Source organism: Entelurus aequoreus, linkage group LG22, assembly GCF_033978785.1.
Source record: "Entelurus aequoreus isolate RoL-2023_Sb linkage group LG22, RoL_Eaeq_v1.1, whole genome shotgun sequence".
Taxonomy (NCBI): domain Eukaryota; kingdom Metazoa; phylum Chordata; class Actinopteri; order Syngnathiformes; family Syngnathidae; genus Entelurus; species Entelurus aequoreus.
Window position 1 is genome coordinate 14,604,777 of NC_084752.1, and position 16,813 is coordinate 14,621,589.

At 39.7% G+C, this 16,813-nt stretch overlaps 1 protein-coding gene across 1 annotated transcript in view; it reads left to right on the forward strand.

Moving 5' to 3' along the window:
- Positions 1-16,813, forward strand: part of ldb1b (LIM-domain binding 1b) — a 59,370-nt gene that overhangs the window by 21,769 nt on the left and 20,788 nt on the right. The window contains exon 2 of the mRNA XM_062032807.1: positions 1,125-1,227. Within this exon, the coding sequence (XP_061888791.1) occupies positions 1,125-1,227 (103 nt within the window). The remainder of the gene's footprint in view (positions 1-1,124; positions 1,228-16,813) is intronic.

Below are 16,813 nucleotides of genomic sequence, written 5' to 3' on the forward strand. Positions count from 1 at the left end.
TGTATATATACTATTAACCGCAAAAGGTAATTGTAAAAAAAACAATAACCAACATTATGATTTGTGCAATTGTGCTTGTTGTATTTTTAAACAAAGAAAATAATCTGAAGTTGTCTTTATTTTTAAGTTATCATGCCGTGATTTTACCAGTCTGGCCCACTTGGGAGTAGATTTTTCTCCATGTGGCCCCTGATCTAAAATGAGTTTGACACCCTTGTTTTAGATACAAGGGCTATAACGGTAAATATTTATTTCATGTTGAGACTTTCTAGTAAAGAGCGATATGTAGGTCTGCCGAATGCCCAAGCAGTGAGACAGGGAGTATTGCTTGTGTCATGTATTTGCTCTGTTATCAAATCCAAACTGTAACGAATGGCAAAGTACTCGCCGCAGGAGCAGAGATCTATACATGCAGGGCACCTCCACAAGTCCAGGGAGTGTGCATTAGGCTAAATAGCAACGAGAAAGTGTGCAGAACACCTACAGTTGTAATAACAGTTTTTGAGCCTTTAAAAAAATACATGCACTTGTGTTATAGCCAACTCAGTTGATGATTATGTCATGTAGGACACTCTCCGCCCACAACCAACCCCCTCAAATAGATTGCAGTCCTGTGGGAAACACTGTCACTAACAATTGGTCATTTTACATTCAGATTTTTTATATTTTAAAATTAGTTTAATGCCTTAATCCAAAGGTGAAATGTGCACCTGTTCGTAATTGTTTTTAGCTTGAAATTGTGTCTTGCGCAAACAGGTTTTATTTTGTTTAGACAAGACAGGGTCATATATGAGGCGGGGCTTCGCCATGGTAACGGCTAGGGTCATGACCTGGAGACTGCGATGCCTGGATCGCCTTTAGAGAGCTGGCCAATTAGAGTAATTCAGGGGGATGAGACTTGTGAGAGACTTCTTGTCGGGCTGTGAGAGCATTGTTACTGAGAAGATTGAGCAACCTTTCATAGCCACAATTATATGTTTTGCTTCAGCTTGTTCATGCTATGTGTGTATGTACTTTGAAATGTACTACTTTTTGGAAATAATCAACATTCTTGTCCTTAACCCACAACAAATAGAAATGACCTTTATATTATCTTTCTAATTCTTGACTTATTTATCTTTCAGGCTGTTCCTCCAAGTCGTTCAAGCTGTACTCCCCCAAGGAGCCTCCAAACGGTAGCACGTTTCCCCCTTTCCATCCCGGCACCATGCTGGACAGAGACGTGGGGTGAGTTTTATATGACTCATATTTATATGACTTTTATAGGACTCTATATTTCTTTTTGGCCTTCACCACATGCATTGCACATATGGTCCTACATTGGAGGTGTATACAAATTCCAGATGGCAGAAAGTATTAATGAAAAGTTTCCCTTTTATTATAAGGACAATATTTTTTTACAAAATTTAATATAAATATAAGAAACAAACAATAGCTGAAAGACATTCAAACCCCCCAAAGACCCTTTATACCTACTGCTTAGGAGTTTTTGTTGAGAAATATCAACACTGTTGAGTGACAGTTAGTCCACTACTGGGGTCTCCAACCTTCATCACCATCAGTTACTTGGAGAAAAAAAATAGACATGTTAGCCATTTGTGTTTTCCTTATACGACTGCCAACATTTAAATTGTAATTTATTTACGAAGCAGATCTCCACTCAAACAATGCAGTCATGGTCTTAATGCTATTTTGTGGTACTTGATCTTTAAACAGAGGCTAAATGTTGGAGTTAAGCAATTAGCACAATAATAGAGAATTTAAGCAAATATTGACCTTTTGGAGAGGTACTCAAACTTAGTTAAGCTACCTGTTGGGGACCACTGGTCTAGCAAACACTGTTGAAGCAATGCAGAGATACTGACATATTTAACTTTGCTAGCCCTATGTGCTCATTTAGTGGCTTGTTCAAAGTCTTATTTTCATGAATGTCAGACTGGTACTATCCAGCACCTATAGTCAATGTGTGTTGGGTATGCATTCCTAACATCCAACAAGACATATTGATGAGGGACGCAGAAGTCATGCTTATGTTTTATATCATTAAAAACACGAAAGTCATAAGGATGTCTGATGCTACTGGCTGGATATCTCCCTGGAGAATACATGCTGCAGAATTTTCTGCTGGTGAAGTGTGAAACACTCCGGATCCGGAAAATCCTGTAGCCTTGCCAACCTGCGATCACTTCTCTGGTAGAAATATTTCACATGTGTGATAATTCCAGTCTTAGCAGAGTGCAAGTTTAGTTTTTGGGTCAAAGTTGTTGCCACATTTTAATACAGTAGATCCCTGCTTGTTTGTGGTTCGGCATTTGTGAGCCTGCATATTTGCACATTTCTGTTCTTTGCATGAAATGTTTTTAATAGAAGCATAAATAGAAAGTGGTTTGATGATGATATCTGCAGTAGAAAAAAACAGTGTTACGGCAATGAATTCAGAAAAGTAGATGCTTTGACAAGACGTGATTGATTTGGCAATACCGAATACTGGATGCTTGTACTAGTTTCTCAATGTTTACAATTGAATTTAACCCCGTGATGCATGAATTCTAACCTACTTCAAGATTTTTCCCATTTGGGTTTTATTACTCTCAAGGTGAGGAAAAAAATAAAACTTTTGTAAAAACATACATTTTTAAAGGAGTTGCGTTAGAGCAGTGCTTCTCAATTATTTTCTGTTTTGCTCCCCTAGGAAGAAGAAAAATGTTGCGCCCCCTACCTGGCCACCACCACTTTAAATAGTATAATTTGTGTATACAATTGTTATAAGTACACTTGCATTACATTGTATCCTTACTAACGTTGAAAAAAACATCAACTTACAACAAGGAATAACTTTGTTACTATTGTTTTTAGTTTGCTACAGAAAATATTTGAATTGCATCCTTATTTAAACTATAAACATTTTTTATTTTTTTCCCAAATATTTTTATTGAATTCTGCAGACAATACAGTATGATGGATCATGGCAACAGCAAGTTGAGGTATCTGCACATTTTTCAATATGTAATATAATAAACCCCATCCCTTACAATACCCACCCACTTAATTCCCAAGGTAATTGTCGCCTAGTGCCCACAACAAATATAGACACACATGAAACTATAAACATTTTTGACCGACTTGAATCATTTGATACTGAAAAATAAAATTAAATAAAGTTAACAAATGAAAATAAATTCAAATTGATCAGGAGCACAATATATAAACACTTTAATAGGGCTGGGCGATTACATGATGATGATCGCGATGCATTTGAGTTTGATCATGGTGATCAGCTGTTAGCATATTTCCTCGATGAAACACGGCGAAAATTTCTGTTTAAAGTTACTGCAGTAGTAAACAGTAAGGAAGCAACAATGCTCGGTATAATCCTTCATGGAACAATCCACCTTTAATGACCGTGATCCTGTGTGTTTGTCTGTGAATGTGTGCGTGTGTTTGTGTACGTTAGCGTGTGTCTGTGTGAAAATGTTTGTGTCGGTGTGTGCACGACCATGCTGTTCCACCGTCGCGAAAGTCAGTCTCATCACGACGTAATTATGTTCAATCAGCCTCTTCTCCTTTACCAGCTGGAAGTGCAGCACAGAAGAACAAAATAAAGAAATATGACTACACTAGCATAGAAGTTGAAACAACATTTAGAAGGAGCGGCGGCTTTAGTGACACACTTTACTTTCACTATCTGCTGCAGCGCACCAGTAATCCTGCCCTGACTGTGGACTTTCAGGCACTCACACTTCTGTGAGTGTATTGGTCCCGACTGGGATAATCAACACACCCACTAATTTAATCAGAAAAGGCACTTTTATATCTAAATATTTTGAATCCAACTTTTTGTTTATGTCTGCAAATATTCCACCCCTTTGATAGAAAAGGTACTTGTGGATAGAAAAAACATTTTGTTCCTGAAATAGTCATTAAACTTGTTTTATCTGTTGGTACACATTATTTTACACATACCTCAAATTCAAACTGCACTTTAATGTATTTTCATTAAATATAAGCTACAGAATTTGAGCTTTAAAAACTCCACAATGTGGGTCACCACTTGTTTGCCAAAGCTCTGGTGAGAAGCACTGATGTATACAAGTAATCAAATAAATTATTAAAAGTGTTGTTTTGTAAATGTTAACTTTAAATAAAAGTTTTATAGTATTAACTACACCACTGATACTTGGTTTACGGCAGAATGTTTGTGATGACAAGCAATAAAACCTAAAGTAACTTTTAAAAAGTTGTTCTTTTTACCCCCCAAAAAAGTACTGAGAAAGAAGCAAGACTGTGGCCCTAAAACCAGGTACTGATCGTGGGTTACCTGTACCATTACACCTCTATTAAGCACAATTATATATATGGACAAAATGACAGTTGTCAGTTTTTAGCATATATTACCTCAATCAAACATGGTGGAAATATTTGTCACAAAGTACTGCAGTAGATAGATAGATAGATAGATAGATAGATAGATAGATAGATAGATAGATAGATAGATAGATAGATAGATAGATAGATTGTACTTTATTGATTCCTTCAGAAAGTTTCCTCAGGAAAATTAAAATTCCAGCAGCAGTGTACAGAATTTTTATTGTAAATAATGGAGGTAAAAATGGAAGTAAAATAGAAAATATAACAATAAGAATAAAAATAAAAAGTAACAATAAGAATAAAAATATAACAGTAAAAATAAGAGTATAACAAGAGAAACTAGGCAGCAGTGACCATGTTATGAAAATGAATGATCGGTTCTCACTTATCTGTGAAGTGCTTTGAGTGTCTAGAAAAGCGCTATATAAATCTAATCCATTATCATCGTGCACAGGACAATGCGCTTTATTAAAAAAATGTGATAATCGAGATCGGACGATATGAAAAAATTAATCGTGATCATTTTTTTGCCATATTGCCAAGCCCTTCACTTGAACTTACAAAACAGAAATTAACAAAACAATTTTCAAGCAAAACATTTTTATTTATTTATTTTTAATCAAAACAACGGAAGTCTGAATTAATGGCTACAATGAGCATGTTTAGTAGTGCAAAGCTTTTCGTTTTTTGAAGCATGATACTGATAAAGCATGTTCTTGGGGATCACAGGTGCCCCCCTGGTATCACACCTTGCACCTTGGAGCGCTGTAGCAACTGACTGTGCAGAAAGTCTTTGCACTATGCGCTTCAGCATCCGCTGACCCCTCTCTGTTAGTTTACATGGCCTACCACTTGGTGGCTGACTTGCTGTTGTTCCCAAACTCTTCACTTGTCTTATAATAAAGTTGACTTTGGAATATTTAGGAGCGAGGAAATTTCACGACTGCATTTATGCACAGGTGGCATCCTATGACAGTTCCACGCTGGAAATCACTGAGAGCGGCACATTCTTTTACAAATGTTTGTAGAAACAGTCTCCATGCCTAAGTGCTTGATTTTATACACCTGTGGCCGGGCCAAGTGATTAGGACACCTGATTCTCATCATTTGGATGGGTGGCCAAATACTTTTGGCAATATAGTGTATCTTTGTGGAAAAATTCATTAATTAATGCACACAAAATATTGCTCCATCCTAATAAAAACTACATTCTAATAAGCTAAATTAATTGATTTGGGATGTAACTAGGGATGTAAAGATTACCAGTATTAATGTTAAACTGCGGTAATTGATGGTTCGTATTGCCGTTTTAAATTAAAATGACCGTAAAACATGATTAATAAACCCACATGGACCCCTTGTGCTGCTCATTTCCTGGAGAATCAAGCCAGCGCACTAATGGCTATGTATTCTAAATGGTAACATGAAAACAAGACACATTAATGTTTTCCCCATTACAAGCGTCATACCTCAATCTAAACTAGGGCTGCAACGGTTAAACCAGACCTGGGCATTCGACGGCCCGCGGGCCACATCCGGCCCTTTGTGCGTCCCTGTCCGGCCCGCGTGAGGCTAATCATAAATTACAAAATACATTTTAAAAAGTATCTTTGTCGAGTGTGCAATACAACGGTGCTGCTTTTGTTTTGAAAAGCGTTATTTGTATTACTTCCGTGTTTGGACATGTTAGGACTGAAATGGGACAAGCTGGCAGGTGTGACAACAGATGGTTGTCTAAATCTGACGGGGAAAAATGTTGGACTTTTAAAGAGGATGCAGGATAAAGTGACAGAAATTGACATTTATGCATTGTATTATACATCAGGAAGTGTTGTGTAAGACAGTGTTAAAAATAAAACCATCAAAAGCAATCTGCTTTTGTATAAAGTTAAGTTAGGTTAAACGAAATTATTATTATTATTTATCTTACGGTATATCAAAAATAATTTGAGCAACATTTAATTGAAAAATTGTCGGTGTGGCCCTCCAGCAGTGCTCAGGTTGCTCATGCGGCCCACGGTAAAAATTAATTGGCAACCCCAAGGTTAATCGATTAATTTGATTTAAAAAAAGCTTCATTTTATAGTATGTTGCTTCAAATAATCGTTTAATGATTAAATGATTTAATGAAAATTGTAAAATCCCGACCACTTGGAGTGCCCTATAGTTTCTGCATAGCCACTGCACTAGAGGGCCTATGAGAGCAGTGGTGTGTCGGTGGCATGATCTGTATGGCGGCGAGCAGCAGAGCATTTTGTTGTGCAAACATATTAAAAGTGCAATTTCAATGTTAAAGATGTGCATTTATCAGTAACAAAAAAAGTAAGGCTATGGCAAGCAGAATTATTTTTGGTTTATTTCAACAACTTTCCCTAAAATATGCATTGAGACATAAAAGTGTGTTTTATCAGATTTCTCAAATAATCGAACAAACTAAACAATACTCGATTGCTAAAATAATTGATAGCCCTAATCTAATCTTGTATAAACACATTACGGTCTGAACAACTAAGCTATTAAACTCTGCATATTGACAGAGTGGTTAGGGATGTGAATCGATAACCGGTTGTTTTTCAGAACGGGTTCCCAGTTTTTAAATTAATTAGAATCGCTTGCCAATTTTTCAAATGATTACCTTAATGATGCCAATGAATGGGATTGCGTTATGACGTCAGACAGCAAAGAGGCGGCGCCCGGGCGGAACAAACGCTCCAAAGTTACAATTTACAAAAAAAGATTGCAACAACGCTACTTGCAATAATTGCAATATTGCTATTTTATCAAGAGGAGGACATACGAGCAATATATTGAAACATTTGAACATACAGCATGCAATAACTATAAATGAAACTCGCGTTTTTGAATCGCGTTTATCTAGATCTCATCCCAGCAGCAGTAACGCTGGCACTTCATCTGCTGTCAATTCAACAGGTACCAACTGAGCGCCCATTATGTTAACACTATTATTTGTTCAATTTAATTGAATGCTTTCTCAATTAGATGAGAAAGACGAGAGACAGATTCTGACTGGCTCTGAGGCGGACAATAAGTACTAGCTCCAGTTCACGTCTGCCGCTAGCTTCTTCACCATGGTGGAGAAGAGTACACAGGACAGACAAGAAATAAATAGGCTTTTGGTCAAAAGCTTGAACCCACTTGCCACGGTGCTCCTAATTTTCAAGAGGTGAATGTTCAATTGCAGTCAGAGAAAAGTTGCATATTTTCCTGCAACCACATTTTCACCCAGGCATTTCCATTATACAGGTGAAACTCATAAAATTAGAATATCGTGCAAAAGTCCATTCATGTCAGCAATTCAACTTAAAATGTGAAACTAATATGTGATATAAATTCATGCAAAGTGTAATGTCAAGCCTTTTTTATAATTTTTATTTTTATTTTAGGACCTCACTGTTGGCTTTGTACCCTAAACAAAATCAGAATCAGAATCAGAATCGTTTTATTGCCATTGTTTGAGAACGGGTTCGCAAACTAGGAATTTTTCTTGGTGCAAACGTGCGACATAAAACACATATAACACATATTTGGTATAAAAAGAGCTGTGACTGAGCTATCAGATAGACTTAGAAGGAATTCAAGGAGCTGCTGTTAGGAGTTATTGTTCATTTGCCTGATGGCCGAGGGGAAAAAAACTGTTCAGGTGGCGGGAGGTGTGGGTCTGGATGGAGCGTAGTCTCCTGCCTGAGGGGAGAGGGGAGAATAGTGTGTGTCCAGGGTGAGAAGAGTCAGCTGTGATCCGACCCACACGCCTCCTGGTCCTGGAGGAGAACAAGTCCTGGAGGGATGGGAGCTTGCAGCCAATCACCTTCTCAGCAGCACGTACGATGCGCTGCAGTCTATTCTTATCCTGGACTGTGGCGCCGGGGAACCACACTGTGATGGAGGAGGTCAGGATGGACTCTATGATGGCTGAGTAAAACTGCACCAGCATCTCTGTCGGCACCTTAAGTTTCCTCAGCTGCCGCAGGAAGTACATCCTCTGCTGGGCCTTCTTGATGAGGGAGCTGATGGTCAGCTCCCACTTGAGGTCCTGGGTGATGGTGGTGCCCAAGAAACGGAAGGAGTCCACAATGGGGACGGGGGTGGGAGAGTCAATCAGGGTGAGGGGGGATGGTGGGGCTGTGACTTTCCTGAAGTCCATGATCATCTCCACTGTTTTCTGGGCGTTCAGCTCCAGGTTGTTGAGGCTGCACCAGGACGTCAGCCGGTCCAGCTCTCTCCTGTAGGCGGACTCATCGCCATTCGAGATGAGCCCGATGAGAGTGGTGTCATCCGCAAACTTGAGCAGTTTTACGGATTGGTGACTGGAGGTGCAGCAGTTTGTATACAGGGAGAAGAGCCAGGGGGAGAGTACACAGCCCTGAGGAGTACCAGTGTTTGTGGTTCGACTGTCCGAGACAATCTTCCCCAGCCGTACGTGCTGTCTTCGGTCTGTCAGGAAGTCATTAATCCAACTGCAGAGGGAGTCGGGCACGCTAAGCTGGTAGAGCTTGTCTCGTAGCAGTCCAGGGAGGATGGTGTTGAAGGCAGAGCTGAAGTCCACAAACAGGATCCTAGCGTAGGTTCCTGGGGAGTCCAGATGCTCCAGGATGAAGTGGAGGGCCAGGTTCACTGCATCATCCACAGACCTGTTGGCTCTGTAGGCGAACTGCAGTGGGTCCAGGAGGGGGGCGGTGATGTCCTTGAGGTGGGGCAGGACCAAGCGCTCAAAGGACTTCATGACCACAGACGTCAGCGCGACCGGCCTGTAGTCATTTAGTCCTGTGATCCGTGCTTTCTTGGGGACAGGGACAATGGTAGAGGTCTTAAAGCAGGACGGCACGCGGCATAGCTCCAGAGAGGTGTTAAAAATGTCAGTGAAGACAGGAGCCAGCTGGTCCGCACAGTGTCTGAGAGTGGAGGGGGAGACACCATCCGGCCCGGGGGCCTTCCGCGTATTCAGCTTCAAGAACTGCCGGCGTACATCCTCTTCTTTGATGGAGAGGGTCTTTACAGTCTTATGATGTTTTTGGAGTCCTGTGAGTCCTTTAACTCCTTTAATGATGTGCTGGCGTTGGTGGGGAGGGTGATGGTGGGGGGAGCATGGCTTTGATGAGCTGAAGGCCGTTCATGACGACAGTAATGTGTGTTGAGGCCCTGAGCGAGAGTCCGGTCACTCAGGGCCTGGGGGGTTTTGGGCTTATAGTTCGTAGGGGCCCTTAGACCTCTCCAAACTGCCGCAGAATCATTGGAGCGGAACTGTTCCTGTAGACGGTTAGAGTACACAGATTTAGCTTTCTCCACTTCCCTGGTGAAGTGGTACTTCGCTTCTCTGTATGTACTTCGGTCCCCGCTTCTCCACGCAGCCTCCTTCTTGCGCAGCTTCGGAGCTTGGGTGTGAACCAGGGCTTGTCGTTGTTATAACAAACCCTGGTGCGCGTTGGAATGATGCGAGCCTCATTGAACTGTATGTATGAGGTCACAGTGTCCGTATACTCGTCCAGATTGTTCGTGGCCGCTCCAATTGCCTCCCAGTCTGTCGTTTCCCAACAAGCACGCAACTCGTCCACAGACTCGGCGGTGAAACACTTAATGTTCCTCATAATAGGTTTAGCCAGTTTCAGTCTCTGTCTGTATGAAGGGATTAAGTGCACCATCACGTGATCTGATAGTCCAAGAGCAGCGCGCGGGACTGCATGAAAAGCCTTGCTCAATGTAGTGTAGCAGTGATCCAGCGTGTTCTCCTCTCTGGTCGGGCATTTAATAAACTGTCTATACTTTGGTAATTCCTGGCTCAAATTTCCCTTGTTAAAGTCACCAAGCACGATAACAAGAGAGTCAGGAAAAGACCGTTCCACATGTAAGATCTGTCCTGCGAGCACGCGCTGAGCGTCACGCATGTCCGCGCCGGGCGGGATGTAAACAGCCACGAGAATGAATGAAACAATCTCACGCGGTGAGTAAAAGGGCTTACAGTGGATGAATAAATATTCCAGAGAAGAAGAACAGTGTCTAAAAATGACAGTCACGTCTGTGCACCAGCTATTGTTGATAAAGAAGCATAGTCCCCCGCCTCTTTTTTTGCCAGAGAGCGCCGCGTCTCGGTCCGCGCGGAGGAGATGAAAGCCCTCCAGTTGAAGCGCGCTGTCCGGGACACTTGCGCTCAGCCAAGTCTCCGTGAAACACAACACACATGATGAGGAGAAGTCCTTGTTCCTTCTCATCAGCAACGCTAGCTCGTCCATCTTGTTGGCAAGTGAGCCGACGTTGGAGAGGAAGATGCCTGGTAGAGGCGTGCGTAATCCCCGTCCGCAAAGACGGACAAGTGCGCCCGCTCTCTTTCCTCGTCGATGCGGTTTCCCTCTTTTGATCGCAGAATGGACCAAATCCGCAGCTGACGCTAAGATGACCGGTAACAAGTCCATAGGGATGGTGGATCTGATGTTCAGTAGCTCTTCACGGGTGTAAGAGCACCCGGAAACACAATTTATGTACAAAAACAAACAAAACAGAGCGCACAAAAGCACTGAGGCAGCCTTCATCGGCGCCATGATGATGACATACAGTGGGGCAAAAAAGTATTTAGTCAGCCACCCATTGATTGTCAATGGGTGGCTGACTAAATACTTTTTTCCCCACTGTATACGTCATCATCATAAAATTGATGCTAATCTACCGTTTTGCATTTTGTTTTCCTAATAAGAATCGATAATGGAACCAAAAAGGAGCCGAATCGTTAAGCAGAATCGAAAGTTGAATCAGAGCTGGAAAAATCTTATTAATTCCCACCCCTACGAGTGTGGTAAATGTGAAGAGCCGTACATGCGACATGTCCACTACACAGCGAACCTGTGAGACATCCCATAACCGGAAGTGAAGCACACCGTTTGGCCTTTATCATTAAAGGGGACTTATTATGAGTTTTCTCTTCTGACTTTTGAATGTTGTTACATTATTAGAGACTCCTTGAACTGAAGCTACAAATAATAAGGTTCATGCATTTGGGCATGAGCTTGCACTCAGTTTTGGATGCCTCCAGGAAATTGCTGTTTATGTTGCAGACACGCGTATTTGATTGACAAAGTGTAGACGTGAATTGACAACAAGTATGCATGTCTGTGTACCAAAGGTAATGCTTGACTGTCCAGTTTGTAGAGTCAGGATTAGACCGAACACATTGAAAGTAGGGCTGCAACTAACGATTATTTTGATTGTTGATTAGTCAACGATTACCTTAACGATTAGTTGACTAATCAGATAATAAAGCGTACACACATTTAATGGCTTTAATTTTTCCATCGACTTCTAAATGCAGCTTAAGTTTAGGGCTGCAACAACTAATCGATTAAATCGATTAAAATCGATTACCAAAATATTTGGCGATTAATTTAGTCATCGATTCGTTGGAACTATGCTATGCGCATGCGCAGAGGCTTTTTTTTTTTGGTTATTTTTATTTTTTTATTTTTATAAACCTTTATTTATAAACTGCAATATTTACAAACAGCTGAGAAACAATAATCAAAATAAGTACAAAAACAGTACAAAACAGCGCCAGGGCGGCGGTTAGGCTACGTCTCATGAGGTGGCGTAAACTAGCCAATGATGTGTCATGTGCAGCTCACGTGACGACGGCGTCTCCTTTGCTGGAAAAATTCGAAAAATGCCGCAGGAAAACACTACCGATAGTTTAGCGGAGAAACATCTTGAGGTTATTGCTTCAATGGAGAAAAGTGTACGACCTAAGTCGTCAAAAGTGTGGGAACACTTTACTTTAAAGACTTCAAAGAAGACCGTTTCCTGCAAAATGGCACGGAAGTACAACATTGCTTCAGGAGCACCTGAAGAAGAAACATGTTGGAGCCATGGATAAAGGGAAGAACTCACAGTACGTAACTTTTTAAGTCCATAGTGGCAACAATCATTCATGAGTTCAGCTTTTTTGTAAGTAACGTTAAAGTTATGCCTTTGTTGCAACGCGGGGCTGATAATGTGTCTCCGGCACATTTGACTCCGTTTTGAGAGAGAAAACGCACGGTTACCAATTTCGAAATAAACGTAACGGACAGAAATATCTCAGGTTGGTTTCATAATAGATCAATGTAGCCGGGCTGATAAAGCTATATAAATATATTTAGATTTGAGTGACGCTTTAGTATAACTAAACGTTATGAAGGTGCTGGAATATTTCATGCTATTATTCAGAGGCAGCCTAAAATGAATCCTTTATTATTCACAACAGAAACGTGTACAATATCTGATTCAGTTCTGATGAGTTACATTTCTGTGTTATTATTGGTGTATGCTGCACCCCCAATGTCCACAACATGGTGCCAGTATGCTGTTTTTTTTCAATAAAATACTGGAAAGGATAGAAATGTAGTTTGTCTCTTTTATCCGATTATCAATCAATTAATCGAAGTAATAATCGACAGATTAATCGATTATCAAATTAATCGTTAGTTGCAGCCCTACTTAAGTTATTTCAGGCATGTGCTTACAAACAACAAAGATGGCTAATTGATTCATATATATGTATTTATACTGTAACTGTGCTGCTCATTCAGCTTTTACAAAAATTAAAATGTTCTCCTTTAAAAAAAAAAGAAAAAAAGGAATGGCAAAGTGCTTGAAAAAAACTATTACTGGTAACCTTGTTTATGTATTTAACAAAACACACAATCTAACTTCCTTAAAAAGAAATAAAGCATTTTGTGATGTTTAAAAAGCTGCACACTGATTTAACTCTTGGCAGTTTTAGCACTCTAAAAGACTCAATGTGTTGAACTGTATCATTGTTTAATTCTTAAAATGTTGGCCATTTAATAGATTTTATGTTGAATCTTATGATACCTCCGCATTAGTGCGTGTGCGTGCGGTTCGCATTACCGTAATTTCCGGACTATAAGCCGCTACTTTTTCCCCTCGTTCTGGTCCCTGCGGCTTATACAACGGTGCGGCTTATTTACGGCCTGTTCTTCTCCGCCACCGACGAAGAGGATTTCGGTGGTTTTAGTACGCAGGAGGAAGACGATGACACAATGATTAAAGACTGACTTTTCATATACCGGTAGGCTGGTTATTTTGATAACGTACAGGCGAGCACTTTGTATTACTTTGCACCGTTGTATTATTTGTACTCTGCACGAATGCTGTTCGCCATGTCAAAGATGTGAAAGTTGAGTTGAGTTTGAGTTGAGTTTGAGTTTATTTCGAACATGCAAGCATACAACATGATACATCACAATTTCCAGTTTCTTTTCGACATGTTCGAAAAGGAGTAGGAAGAAGCAGAGCTTATTTAATCCTACCCCTTTTCTTTACATAACAGTTGCAAAACTTTTTGTTCACTTCCTGTTCACAATTTTTTCACAATAAACTCCATAAGTAATCACAATAAAAATAAATAAATAAATAATAGTAAGAATTTAATAATAATAATTGGTGAAGTAAGTCATATTTCATATGATGAGATAAGTAAGATTACTTTAAGAATGAATGAATGGATGGATGAAATAAATTGAGAATGTTTGTCATGGTTCTTCTTCTTTGTACTTTGTAAACACTTTAAGTTTGAAGAGTTTCTTGAAGTGTATCATATTAGTACATTGTTTGATTGAATGATTGAAAGATTTATTGTTAATAAATGGGACGCTTTGCGTTCCCAAACAGTCATCTTTGTCCCAACAATCCCCTCCGTGGTAGCAGGAACCCCTATATACTACGGTAATTACACATCAAAACCCTGCGGCTTATAGTCAGGTGCGGCTTATATATGGAGCAATCTGTATTTTCCCCTAAATTTAGCTGGTGCGGCTTATAGTCAGGTGCGGCTTATAGTCCGGAAATTACGGTAGTTAAGGTGCCCTTTTTGACTGGATTGCAACTAGACTCAATGTGTAGAATTCTATATTTGTTTACTTCTTAAAATGTTGGCTATTTAATAGATTGTATGTGTAATCTAATGATACCTTTGCATTCGTGCCTGCCTGTCTCTCTGTGTGTGTTTGTGTGTGTTGACGTGCGCCCGGTTCGCGTTGGTAAAGTGCTTTTTTTTCGGCATTGCAAATTGACGCTGCTTTAAAACGTACATGGATCGTTGTAGACAAAGTTTAGCTGGCTGACTTTGGCTAAAATGATAGTTATTTTTCACACAACTTCATCTCACTCTTGTTAGCGAGCTAGCAAGGTAGAAGCTTACAGAGGTTGAGATGCATCCTCCCTCCAAATGTCCGACATCATGTCCCCGCTTTAAATGCTCACGTATCACAGATGTACTGCTTTCAAAACAAGTGCAAGATATTCATACTTTAACAAGAAATATCATCATTCTTTACTTGTTGTCACTGGCGATGTTTTTGCGAGTGACCAACTTCTACCTGGAAAATCACAAGTGATGACTATTGTCAACAAATATAATTGTCGGCGACAAATTTTATTGTCGACAATGTCGACTAATCGTTGCAGCCCTAATTGAAACACAGTAAACACAGCATCTGCAGCTTCTCAGTATTTTTTATAGATAAATGTTTGTCATTTGTGGCCGCCTGCCATGGAAGCTGGCTGCAGCTTGTGTGATGCAGCCGACGCTTGATGGTTGGAGAACTGGCTCAAACGCGCATGTTGACTGTCGAATCATTGTGTAAACAAAGAAACAACAACAACATGCAACAATATATTAAAGCTTTATTGCGTCAACAGTTTTGTTACATGTGTAAATGAAACAGGAACAACTGACAGTGTAAATGCACTTAAATTGAGGTATGCTCGCAATTTAAACCCCAACAAAAAGCTGAAAGACAGCTCGTATCTCAAATTACTCTTTAAGTTAAGGTACTTGTCAGGTGAGGTTCCGCTGTAGTTCACCTTTAAAACTCTCCAAAACCTTTACAAATAAAAATGGAAGAAAATAAACATATTTAAACATTCAAATAACAATAATGTGGCTCTTAAGGTGCAGATAAAAGTATATTGTCTTTCTGTTTATCAATTAATTTAAAAATAACCTTTGTTAAAAGATTTGAGTCTGTGTGCGTACGTGTGCGTACGTGCGTGTGTGCGTGTGTGCGTGCGTGTGTGTGTGTGTGTGTGTGTGTGTGTGTGTGTGTGTGTGTGTGTGTGCGTTTTAAGCACATTCAACAATACCAGGATAATGATAACCGTGATCATTTTGATCACAATAACCGTGATTTGAAATGTTCATATCTTTACGTCCCTATTTGCAACCAAAGCGTTACTGCACACTGAGTGTTTTTATTTAAACAACAAAGTTGCAGCGTTACCATACTTGGCAGTATAAATAAATATATTTTTAATTTCCCTGAGGGAACTCTCCTGAAGGAATCAATAAAGTACTATCTATCTTTCCAAATATATCCAGTGACGCATTTGTCCTATTTAGTGGGCACATGAGTAATCACACTTTTCTCAAATCACATAATCAATACTTAGACATTTGATATTGTTGCTTGTTGTCCCAATACTTTTTTACCTGCAAGGTAGGGGTGTCCTGACCCAATATTGATATTGGCTATCAGTCTGATATGAGCAAAAAACAAATATTGTATTATATCAGCTTGCATATAAACTCTCCAATATAAGCGCTCTGGTACAAGCAGTCCTGCAGCGCGTTCACCTGTGCAAAGCTGGACAGCCAGTTAACATCTAAAAGTTTTCCACTAAGCACACCAGGTTGGTATTTTCTTGTATTTTAGTCAAGTCATTTACCAAAAGTAAACATTGTTGGCTATATGCTACGAGGAGCGAGCAGCTACCCAACAGATAAGCAGAAAATATCACACAAACTATGTAATAAGTGCTCTTAATTGAACAATATTGCAGTCTAAAATATGACATTTGATAACATAACAAGTATCAAATAATTATAGTTGCATATTACTTACAGATAGAACATATGGTTGGTCAATTTGGCCTGAAATACATATCACGATATATCAGGGTTTCCCCTTTATGTAATTGAAATTTGCGTACCGCCACAGCATTCTTATTACTGCCACAACTTGTAAATAAGTTTAGTTTTTTTTTACTTGAAAACTAATTAAAGTAATATAATATATTATAGCACCCAGAAAAAATTAAACAATGTCTGATGCTATTTTTAGCTTTTATTACCAATCTTATAACAAATGGCACAATTCCAACAGGTTTTACCTCCCGTGTACACACTTTCGTCTCTGTGAGTCCGCGCTTGACACAGAACAACACATCCTCATTCTCCGCCAATCACCTTTCAGACACGGATGATGTGTTTGCAAACATGGGGAAAAGTAATATTAAATCCAAACATTAAACATTTACACCAGCAGGTCATTATAGTTTGAATGACTTAGGAATGTAACGGTATCATGACAAACCGTGATAAAATTCCAGACGGTTAGTTATACTGTTTACATTTTTAATTACCGAAAAACCGTCATTTATTAAT